Source organism: Echinops telfairi, unplaced genomic scaffold (genome assembly GCF_000313985.2).
Source record: "Echinops telfairi isolate 266 unplaced genomic scaffold, ASM31398v2 ScPeMD7_7469;HRSCAF=8507_1, whole genome shotgun sequence".
Lineage (NCBI taxonomy): Eukaryota > Metazoa > Chordata > Mammalia > Afrosoricida > Tenrecidae > Echinops > Echinops telfairi.
In genome coordinates, this window is record NW_022111373.1 from 27,942,986 (window position 1) to 27,954,716 (window position 11,731).

The window sequence follows — 11,731 nt, forward strand, 5'->3', positions numbered from 1 at the left end:
GATAGAGTTAAACTATCCCAAATCGATTTCTAAGCTGGAAATCTTTCTCTCTAGATGCAACTGAGGGTAAGGGACGATTTTGAACCATGACTGAGCACTCTCCCACCAGGGTACAGACTGAACCAGAATCTACATTTTAACAAGATTCCCACGTGAGTTTTATAGGTCCCCAGGTAATTTTTCTGTGTACAAAAGGATCTTGTTAGTATGTAGATTCTGGGAAGGAGATGAGAAGTTCTCAGCAGGAGGTCAAATCAGAAGGAACCATAAACCAGTTCAAAGCCCAGACGGAAATTACAGACTGCTACAAAAGCCTGCAAATGTCAAAACTTTATTTTCTCAGCAGAAAAGATGTGGGAGATTTTTTCCCCCCTATTGAGGGTAGAGTAGGACCTGCGGGTGGAGGGGTCGATGAGAAATCCTGAAATGCATCCACTGTCATACTCCGTAGTCACAAGGAGGAGACACAGTAAGAAAGTTGTAGAAGGACTGCCGTTCCATGATATGCTACTGCTTCAAAAACAGAGTCAGGTAGTGGCTTTTCGATACTTTCCCCAAGCCCTAAAATTCACTCAAGACAATAAGGTCAACGTATATGTCCAAAAAGAAGAAGGAAATTCGCCCGTGTGTACCAGCTTCTAGTCGGGAACATCAAATGGCAGCGTGCTGATAACGTCCCCAGCTTCCGTGACAATGGCATCGTACACCCACCGGCGGTTACAGCGGCACTCAGGCCCACATTTGTTGGAGTTACACTTGGGGCAGGGGTAGAAGCAGCCCAGGCAATTCTTCTCTAGGCAGTCACACAAGTCCACATCGTTACAGATTAGCCTGCCGCTTTTATCATACTTCCTCAGAACCCTGCAAAGCAAAATAAGGACAGTAACATGACAGTGCAGTTTTCCTTGACTAAGAAATTAGTGTGAAGCAAATGTCATAAACATGATCTTCCTTCTCTGAGGGATGGCACCCTAGAGATTGCCCTGCAACACTCTGGAATCATATGTGACATTGATGTCGTGGGAAGTTAGACAATCAAGCCATTTCGAACACAGCCAGGCTTGTCATGGGCAGTAACGCACCATCCTCCCAGCCCTGCTGGGGAACGTCATGTTCTGCCTAGGTTAAGAATAATGAGGAATGGCTGATTAAAGTTTCCTCCTACAAATGCCCCAGATTTCCCTTTAAAATTTAAACATTCTTGATGGATTCTTTCCCTAATAAGTTGCTCTCTTTTCCCCCCTCTTTTCTCAAAAGTGCTATCCTGTATACAATTATATTATTTAATGATTCAAGATAAGCCTTGGAGCCGTGAACTCCTAAGTACTTGCTTTTAATCTCCCTTGCTAACAGTCTTCGGGCGTCTTGCCTTCCATTACTTTCAGGTTGTGGATTTTGCCCAATGTGGTGTGAGAAACCAAATGACCGTCACACATCAAAAGCAGAGGAGCCCACAGGGTCGACAGCAGCTCTGAGGACAGAAGGCTTTCACAAGAAACCTGTCCGCTCTCAAGCTCAACCCATTTAAAAGAAATCCTTCAAAACTGAGCCACTTGTACCACGTTTCTATTGGAGGGGTTGATGCAACATTCTTGCAAATGATGGCGATGGTTACACAAGGTGGTGAACCTAATTAGTGTCACAGAATTGTACCTGTGAAAATGGCAAATGTCCTGTTATATGTATTTCCCACGATAATCATTAACAACATAAAACTGTGCTGTCTGAAAAGCTCAGAATGACAAAAACACCTCTGACCACTTTTATCCATTATTATCAGTTGAAAGAAAAGATGCCTATGCTAGTATGGCGAAATTATTCTTTGTCTCCAACCAGAGATAACACCTCCTCTCTTTCTACTTCAGTTACATAATGCCTTTTAATGTTCTCTGCTTTTCTAATTAAAAGGGAAGGGTTAAGGATCAAGATCTGATTATCACACTTCCTGTCGGATGATCACAAGTTAGCTAGAGTGCTTTTGAACGTGTTGATCAGGGAATATTCACATTTAAAGTGCCACTCCACCCTCTACCCCACCAGGAAATTCAAGGGTCATTGAGAGAGGAAATTTAAAATCTATTACGGGAATGACAAGTCTCTGGGTGGTGTAAACACTGGGCTACTAAACAAAAGGTCAGAGATTCAAACCCACCCAGAGGCACATCAGATGAACGACCCGCAATCGCTTCCTGAAAACACTCGAAGAGCCCAGTGCTACCCTGACACACGTGGGGCCGCCATGAATACAAATCCAGTTGATGGCAACTGCCTCTTGGTTATGGGAATGGTAAGAGTGGGTGGTCCTGAAAGTAATTCAGAGCAAGGTCAGGTGCTCCCCCTATGCCTTCACCAAACACTCGTGTGCCTTAGCCAGGACACTGAGGCACAGAGGGTATGGCACCCGAGACACCCAAGAAGGAGCCCTGGGGCAGGGACTAATTGCTGCTAAATGACAGGTTGACGGTCAAACCCACACTTGCTCTGTAGAAGAAAGAGCGGTAACGATTACAAGTCCTGGGAATCCTGCGGGTACCGTTCTACTCGGGCCTACAGGGTTACTGTGAGTTGGAACAGGCTTGATGGCAATGGGTTTGGTTGGTTTTGGATACCCATGTCGTGTCATATGACAGAAAACTGTGAACTACCATACGTAGTATACAAAAGTATACAAAACATACATGCACAAAAAAGACTAAAACAAACTCTGTGGGCCTACAGTACGACTTAGGAAAAAAAGGAAGATTGCCTTGAAGTTCTCGCCTCAGCCCTCCCCACTGCTTCCCCACGTGCAAGGCGCAACTTGATTTTATACAGAGTTCTTGTTTATCTTCTATCTATGCCACATCCATATGTATCCCTACACGTAATGCGTTTTCTCTTCTGTAATGTGCTTTTTCATTTTGAGATTTGATTTGAGATCCTTCCATGATGAGGCAAGGAACTATATTCACGTAATTTCACTTTTGTGTACATTTCCCTTTATCTCGTTATTGAGGGGCACTCGAGTGCCCTACTATAATTCTCTCGCTGCCGCCGAGTCAATTCTGACTCACAGAGACCCTCTAGAACAGAGTAGAATTGTCCCCTGGAGTTCCCAAGACTGTAATTCTTTATGGGAGCTAGAAAGCCTCATTGTTCTACCACAGATTGGCTAGTGGTTTTGAACTGCTGACCTTTCAGTTAGTAACCCATTGCATAATCCACTATGCCACCAGGATTCCCTATTACAATCAGTGTGATGCTGTAAATCTTCTTGAACCTAGTTCCTTTTGTACATATATTTAAGGTACGTTCCAAGCTATGTCAAATAGTTAAATTGTTTGATCATACACTACATACGAAGACACTGGGTCTGGGAGCTTAGGATCACAGTCTTGAGGGACAGCTCACTCAATTGGCCTTACATCGTTCACAAAGACACTGTTTTAAATACTACTTTGTTATGTGGTGACTAGGATCTGCAATGTTCGTGAGCAACCTCTAACGTACAACTACAGTATTGGTTTCTCTCTGTCCAGCAGAATGAAGAATGATGAAAATTGAAACACAGATGAGAACGAGAAATCCAATGGACTAATGGACCATGAAAACATCAGTCTCCATAACCCCGAGACCAGACAAACTAGATGTGGCCTGGTTAACACTACCAACCACTCAGAAAAGGATCACATTAGAAGGTGCTCAATGGAGTGGGTGAAAAATGTAGAGTAAAAGTGAAACTCATTCAACAGATCAGATGTACTGGTAGGACACAGAGTGGTGGGACTCCCAAGACTATAGCCCTTAGTCACCCTTCAGATGTGCAACTGACCTCACGTACATGTTAGAATAATCAGCCATTTGAGATGAAAGGGGCAGCATTTACCCAAGGACCAAACTCAGCGGGCTGGGAAAGAGAGGAAGAGAGGACTCAGGAAACATAGGGGGAAGGAGGCTAAGCAATGGTACATTGAGAGGACGGCAATGGATGACCCGAAACTAAATGTGTTTGAATTGTCTAATACAAAAGTGATTATCTATTCTGCACGCTGCCATCCAACTCACAATAAAAAGTTAAAAATATGAGAATATGGGTATTTATTAGGGTAAATAAAAAGCCTTGCTGTAAAATATAGAAAACTTTATTTAAAAAAAAAATCACAATGTGAAGCTAGTTTTTCTCGACATGTCTCCATCTGGATCAGCACACTTCTGAGGGTAGCCTTTCCGTCTCTCATCCTTACTCAGAAAATTCTGTGCTCTTGGACTCACCTCGTGTCAAAATAGGCACTCTGGCATCTTGGAAAGGACCAAATGGTGTTCCCTTTAAAAGCTCTTTGAGTTTGGGGGACAAACAAAGGAGGCAGAAGAAGCCAGGGCAGGGCTGTAGGATGAATGGGGAAAGGTTTCCCAGCTGCATTCTCTGAGGATAGCCCTCACGACCCTCACAAAACAAGTCGGTGCATTGTCGCGACGGGGAAAAGCTTCATGGGGCAACTGTGCTGACCACTTTCTCCAGGTGCAGTTCTCACCCTCCCCCCCCCCCAAAAAAAAACACATCATAAGAAGCCCCTGTGCCTATTCTGTGTCCTTCTAGAAAATCTATCCAGAGAACCTTTAGGGATCCCGCCAAAATAATCACCATAGTCATCTGAGCTGGCCTTTAGCCTTGAATCGAACCGGTCCAGCAAATCCCAGGAGGATTCACAGTTTTAACTGGAATTTTTTTTTTTAAAAAAGATACTCTCATGAGATGAAGGGTACCAAAGGATTTCAAAAAGTTTGTGGGTCCCCTCCTATTACTGAGAAAGCTTGTCTGAGGCAGAGACATACTTAAACACATTTTGCTTTGGAATAAACCCATGCATGTATGAACTAAAACCTAAGTTGTAATCCTTTTTTCTTACTTTCAATATAAGTTGAAGGAAACTGCTTTAAATAGTGGCTGTGCCATTTTACATTCAGTTCAAGACCTATGGCCTCACCAACACTGCTCTCACCAGACTATACCTTTTGCCTAGATGAGTGTGTGGCATCTCCCCACACTGTCCTGATGGCGCCCAGTATCCATCATTTATTATTCGCATTTTCTATGACATGCCTGATCCTCGTTTTGTTCCTTTTTCTACTGGGATGTTTATCTTTTCTTTTGAGCTTGCAGGATTTTAAAAGATATACTTTGGATGCCAAATTTTAGGCTATTAAATATCTTCTCCCACACTGGGATTTTTTGGTAAACAGCCTTTTTAATGGTCATACATTTTTAATTCTTATTTTAATGTAGTTGAACTTAGCAACCTTTTGCTTTGCGGTTTGCACAGTAATGCATCTCTGATGTTTTAATAGCGATTCTATTTAATGCTAGGTCTGCGCCATCGAAATCCTCAATCAAATTTCACACTTCCATCATATCTCTTTCTAAAGATACACCCTTACTCCTTTTGATCATCTTTCCTATTAAAGCTGTTACCCTAGTCGAAGGGCCTCTGAAACTTAGAAGAAGAAAAAGAGATTCCTAGTTCAGGGCGCAGGAGCCCTGATGGCACAGTGGGTTAAGTGCAGGGCTGCTTACAGCAAGGTCAGTGGTTCAATCCAACCACTGCTCTGCAGGTGAAAGATGAGGCTGTCTATTCCCCTTAAAGATTTAGAAACTCAGAAACCCTAAGGAAGAGTTCTACTTTGTCTTACAGGGTCACTGTGAGTCAGAATTGACTGGATAGTAGTCTGCTTAGGTATATAGTCTATTTCATCTAGAGACATGGGGTACAATGGTAATTTTAAAGGATATGTTTAAATCATGAGAAAGGTAGCCTGTGACTACTTGGCTTTGTCAAGGAGAACCTGTGAAGTTTATGATCTCACAAATCATAAGTAAGAAAGCATGACCTTACTTGTACTTCACAGAAAAATACTCATTCATCTTCGACATGCGCGCTTTCTTTTTCTGCTGCCTTGTTTCAGGGTTGAAGTCCGCTACCTGGGGCCCAGGGTTCTGAAATGCCAAGCATTTTAACTGCCGCTCTATCTGTTGCTGTGAAGGAAATAAAATGCATCAATGAAAACAAACATCTTACTCAACAAAACTACCCAAGCATGAAGCTATTGTTCCTCTCCATACCCTGCATCTACGTCTATCCACTTCCGAGGGTGGCATTTCGATCTCTCTGGTTCTGTCTGAACCATATTGTCTCATCTGTTTGAACAACTGACTCAGAATGATCTTTTCTAGGTAGCATCATAATGCTATGGCAGTTTCGATGTTTTATGTTGAGAAATAAAAATCAAATCATGCTTCAAATGAGCACACAGATTTTCTCAAAATTCGGTTATGCTTTCTGAATGAAGAAATACGCAGCACACAACTCATGCATTCTAAATGCGAAAAGGGAGTGGGAACAAAAGGAACCTTTTATGCATACAGAACATTAGCCAACTTCTCACATCTCAGGATGGAGACCCGTGTCCAGTGAGCACTGATGGTACACCAGGTGAGGGTGGACAGGCCCCTCAGCACTCGGCTGAAGCAGCCCCGGAGGCGGCCCAGGAGCCTCTGCACACTGGCCCTTCCCTTCCGCTGCCTGGAACTGACCACGCCACAGGAGGGTCCACTTCACCCAAAGCCAGATTTGGAAAAGATCTTGCTAAAATGACTTGTAGATAATTTAGGAGACATTTGTAAATGTCTCCGTTTGGGGACCTTCATCCTAATTAAATGAAAAAGTGCCTGCTGAAGAAAGAAGCAGCAAAGAGGTCTCAATCAACTGCCGACAGCAGGCTTCGGAAGGCAGTACGTCCAAACTCAGAAACCCACTGCCTTCGAGATCATTCGATTCATGGAGACCCTGGAAGGCAGGGCGGAACTGCCCCTGTGAGTGTCCAAGACTGAAACTCGTTACCGTAGTAGAAAGCCCCGTTCCTCCCAACCCCTCCCCGCCCACTACCCCAGAGCAACAGGCAGTTTCGAACTGCTGACCCTGGTTAGCAGCCCAACGCAGGACCACCATGCCAGCAGGGTTCCTAGTACATGCAAAGAGGCCTCCAAAAGTCCATGGAAAGACAGAATGAAAAGACAATGAAAGGGTTTGTTGTGTGTTTTTTTTTAATGTTGTTGAGGCAGAGCAATGGTCTTTCGAAGGATTTCAGAATAGTCTAAGTGGCTCGATATTGCTTAAGGTAACATACAAAAATAAAACACCTTGAAAGAAAGAAGAAATATCTAGTGTCCGGGATTTGTTTCAATGTAACAAATTCTTCTCCATGAGTTTCTGTAGTTTAGTAGTAATAGCATCAGTCTAAGCTAATGTGATTTTATTGTACCAACTGTGTCATTGGTAAAACAGTCTGCATCCAGGTATAACTATGAAATAAGTACATAGGTGCTAACACCTATGGCTATGTTTACGGAGCCCTGGCAGCAGTTTGTAGCAGTGTTCGCGTTCAAAGCCAGTAGCTACTTTACAGGAGCAGTTTTACCAGGTCCGTTCAGGCGGCTAACAGTTGGCATTGACTACACGGCCGTGGATTTGGCGTATGACTGTGCTTAGTAGCACAACAAAGAGGGCAGAACACCTATGTGAACCTACTGCTAGTAGCCAAGTCTCGTCTCCGCCACTTATGAGTCAGGGGAGGCAGTCCTTCAAGCATGAAGGCCCCCGCGTCACAGTTTCTCCTCTTGTAAAACAGGTTTAACAACAGTATAGGGTTCTGTCGGTTGGGATAAAAATTAAATGAATACAATGCCTCAGAGGCACACCCAACACATAATGTTCTGCACCATGTGCCTCTCTGAGGGCAGGAATGTTGCTGCATAGAACATGGACCCGGAAAGGGCTTGGGAACTGCACAGAGACCCGTAGGACAACAATAGAGGGGAGCTCCGTCGGCCTGGAAGAGCAGAGAGCTCTTCCTACGGCAGGGCTGGACCTCGCCTCTTCCCGTTCAAGTCCAGCCGGCTCCGAGAGCATGCTGGGAACTCTCCTACTGGCATGTGCTATGGACCAGACTGTGTCCCTTAAAAATATGCATCATAAACCTGAACCCCTTCTACTTTTGATAGGAGGGGCCCTCATGGCATAGTGGTTACACGTTGGGCTACTAACCACAAGGTCACCAGTTCAAAGCCACCAGCTGCCCCTCCGGAGAAAGACAGGACTTTCTACTCCGGTAAAGAGTTACTGTCTCAGAAATCCACAAGGGCAGGCCTACCTTGTCCAGTGGGTCAGCATCAACTCAGTGGCAGTGCGCTGAGATACTTCCTATAGAATCCCATTTAGGAATAGGGCTTTTTTAGTAGGATAATGAGCCCTTGCATGCGTCTTCCTTCAACTAGTCACTTCTGAGACAGAAGAAAAGCAAATGAGGCACAGGAAAGCGAGCACACGTTGGGAGGTGGCAGCAGCCTCATGGAACTCTCCAAGCAATGCTGGAGAAAGTGCGATAAGGAGAAACAGACGGGATGGAGAAAGCCTGGCCCTCGGGTTGGCTCCCTGAATTGAGACCACCAACCTCCTAGCCTGTGAGTAAAGGAATTCCGATTCATCACAGCCACTCACTTGCGTTGCTATCACAGAATGAAAGAAAAAGGACAGCCTCCCAACACCAGTCATCTGTACGACTTACCAGCTGTTTCTGTCCGATTTGACAGTTTTTCTCAGGAGACTTTTCATGGGTGTTACCCCCCTGGGAAGACTGGGTTTTTTCTGCTTGTCCACTCATGTTGATCACTAAAAAAGTAATCAAAAACAAGTAAAAGACATGAATAGCAAACACCCGCCAGTAACTGAGTGCTACAACTGCTTCCCGCTCTCTCCCCTGTCTCATAGGCTTTCAAAGCAGATTTCCTGAAGAAGCCGGGCTGTCTGCACTCGTCCTGGTCCCATACCTCCTACCCATTCTCTAGTCGTGCTCCCCACGCCCCCAGACTACTCTGCAGACACTCCCCGGGGGCAGCGAATGGTCCATACTTCCAACAGTCGCAGGTATCGTGGGCTTCTCTGGAGCAGCGACACCGTGACCACCCCTCCTGCTGAAGGAAGCCACAGAGCCTTGGTCCTCTCCTCTTGCCCTTTACACTCACTCTCTTGAAGGAAGTGGACAAACACAAATGAGTACGACGCATGCGTGCAGCGCAGCCCCAGGAGCCCTGTGAAAATCTCAATGCCTCCGTGGCTTCAGTTGGCACGTTCAGAGAGCTTCCCGAGTTTACCTCTAAAAACTCGGACCTTCTCTGTCAACTTTTCAGACCAATTTTTAATGCAGAGTGTATAAATAGAGCTCATTCATTTTCCATTTTTAAAGAAGCTTTGCACATTTCTGTCATTTATTTCAAAATACCTCAGTGTGTATACGTAGAGCCAGGTATCCAATGGTTTACTAAATGGTGTGTAAATAAATTTCTGTTCCTTGAAGCCACCCGTGTGTGGTATTTCTGTTTTAATAGCACTAAGAAATCAAGGCAAATGGAATCACAAATGCTGTATACATACCAGTTGCATTCATACAATTTGATAGCTTTTCTCAGGAGAACTTTTATGCCTGCATTTCCCCTTTGAGTAGATGTGGTAGCTTCATAATCTGGTGTCAATTCGGGATTTAAGAGGTTTATGAGTGAAGGGGTGCAGTCTAGCCTGTCAATCATTGTATAGCCAGTAAGGCTTCTGTGTGGGCCTGGCCTTCCCCCTCAGGATTCTGGGAATTGCGTATTTCCTCCTAGGAGGCAGGAGACACATTCTTTCTACACATTCCCTGAGAGACACTCTACTGACAAGACACATGGCGCTATGCTGATAGACCCTGTGCCCTGGGAACCAGAGAAGCCACGTGGAGACCCCTGCCAGCGCTGAGATGCTTACAGCACCACTTCCAGTGGATCCACAAGACTTCTGGCCCACTAGCCTGAAATCTTCCTGCATTCAGCATCATTTCATGAGTCTGAAGAGGACTGTATGGTTTGGTATTGGAGATCAGACTGATGGACTTGATCTGGGCTGGATTGGGACGTTTTCTCAATATTCAATTGTTCTTGTATATAAAGCTCTTTCTTATACACATATGATTTGTTTGTCCCTGGATTTGTTTCTCTAGTCTACCCAAACTAACAGTAGAATTTTTGTTTCCTGATTGTTCACTCATTTATGATAGATAATTAGCCACAAAGTAAGTAGTTCAAACACACCAGGTGCTCCGTGAGAGAAAGATGAAGCTACCTGATTCCATAAAGATTAACAGTCTCAGAAACCATAGGAGCAGGGCTACTCTATGAGTCAGAATCGGCTCAGTTGCAAAGGGTATTGTGTGTGTGCTGCGTGTGTGTTTAGGTCTGTGCTGTGTGTCTTATTTGCATGAACCCAGCCCAGAGCCAGCTGATTCTGAGTCATGTCACCCCATGTGTGTCAGAGAACAATTCTGCTCCCCAGGGTTTCCAAGGGCTGTGACCTTTCCAAAGTAGATTGCAGGCCTTTGTTCTGAGGAACCTCTTGGAGGACTTGAATCTCCAACCTTTTCGTTAGCAGCCAAGTGCTTAATCAAGTGTACCAGCCGGGGATGCCAGAACCAGAGGGTACTCGTGAGTGTGTAATCTAGGGCTGGTCCGTTGGTATGATCAGGAAAGTCCATACCACAGAGACGGCTTCCATTAGCCCTAAGCCCTCTGCCCTCTCTATCTCTGATCAACTACCATTGCTGACTATCGAGAGCCTTTTCTATCAGAACACCTAGAGCTATGCTTGGCCAAATTGAGTTGGTTCACTTGGTTCTACCAGCCCTAGCTTCCAACTGGACATTCAATTTCTATCAGTGCATCTTCATTCTCCCAATGTCTAAGTTCAACATCTTTGAATGTTTATTCTTCCTTTACCTGCGCCCCCCACCTTTCCAATTCCCGTTGTTAAAATAGGAATGAATATTGACTTTTCATCTAATATTTAATTTTATCTAAACCTCGTGATGGTTAAATAAATCCCATCTGTCTTTGGATTCAGAAAAAGGACTTCCTGAAAATTCCAAACCTTCCAGCCGACTCCCACGAGCAGCTCTGCGTGGCCGGGTGGGTTCTAACTGCTGCCCTCATGTCACCAGGGCTCACGGCTGCCCCCTTGTTCGCCTGCGGCAAGGCCACACGAAGACTTGCCAAATTCTCCTCCCTTCCTTCTTCAATTGAGCACCCTCAATGAATAACTACTGGTCTCATGGGTCAGTCAGAAACAAAGTTCTTGTGAATCAAACTTCAGTTGAGCTGCTCTCCTTTGTGTAGGGCCTCGAGGTTTCCCCCCCTCTTAGTCTGAACCAATATATCTCCCCCTTTTTTAATAAATCATTTTACTGGGGTCTCTTTCAGCTCTTATAAAAATCCATAGATCCATTGTATCAAGCACATTTGTACATATGTTGCCATGGTTTTCAAAGTATTTTCTTTCTGCTTGAGTCCTTAGTATCAGCTCCTCTCTTTCCCCTCACTCCCTCACCCTCATAAACCTTGATAAATTATAAATTATTATTTTCATATCTTACACTGTCCGCTGTCTCTCTTCATCCACCTTTCTGTTGTCTGGCCCCCACCCCCCTGCGGTCAGTTCCCCCTTCTCCCCGACTTTCATGGTCCCGCTACTTCAATTATTGTTCCTGAAGGGGTTATCTGTCCTGGATTCTCTGTGTTTTGGGTTCTTATCTGTACCAGTGTACATGCTCGGGTCTAGCCAGGTTTGTAAGGTAGAACTGGGGTCATGATAGTGAGAGGGGAGGAAGCATTAAAGAA

General features: G+C 44.7%; 1 protein-coding gene across 1 annotated transcript; it reads right to left on the reverse strand.

Moving 5' to 3' along the window:
• Positions 1–385: 385 nt before the first annotated feature.
• On the reverse strand, positions 386–9,024 carry ARL14EPL (ADP ribosylation factor like GTPase 14 effector protein like). The gene is made up of 4 exons (XM_004706570.2): positions 8,943–9,024; positions 8,599–8,702; positions 5,871–6,010; positions 386–861 (listed from the first exon to the last, which is right to left on the reverse strand). Coding segments are annotated over exons 1-4 (468 nt in total). The 5' UTR covers positions 8,944–9,024; the 3' UTR covers positions 386–638.
• Positions 9,025–11,731: the final 2,707 nt, after the last annotated feature.

What these genes read in the sequence shown, in the direction of transcription:
- ARL14EPL (XM_004706570.2), bottom strand. An exon ending in AAATCGGACAGAAACAGCTG is followed by an intron (nt 6,011 to 8,598) that starts GTAAGTCGTACA and finishes TTTCCTTCACAG; the next exon opens with CAACAGATAGAGCGGCAGTT. An exon ending in TATTTTTCTGTGAAGTACAA is followed by an intron (nt 862 to 5,870) that starts GTAAGGTCATGC and finishes TTTGCTTTGCAG; the next exon opens with GGTTCTGAGGAAGTATGATA.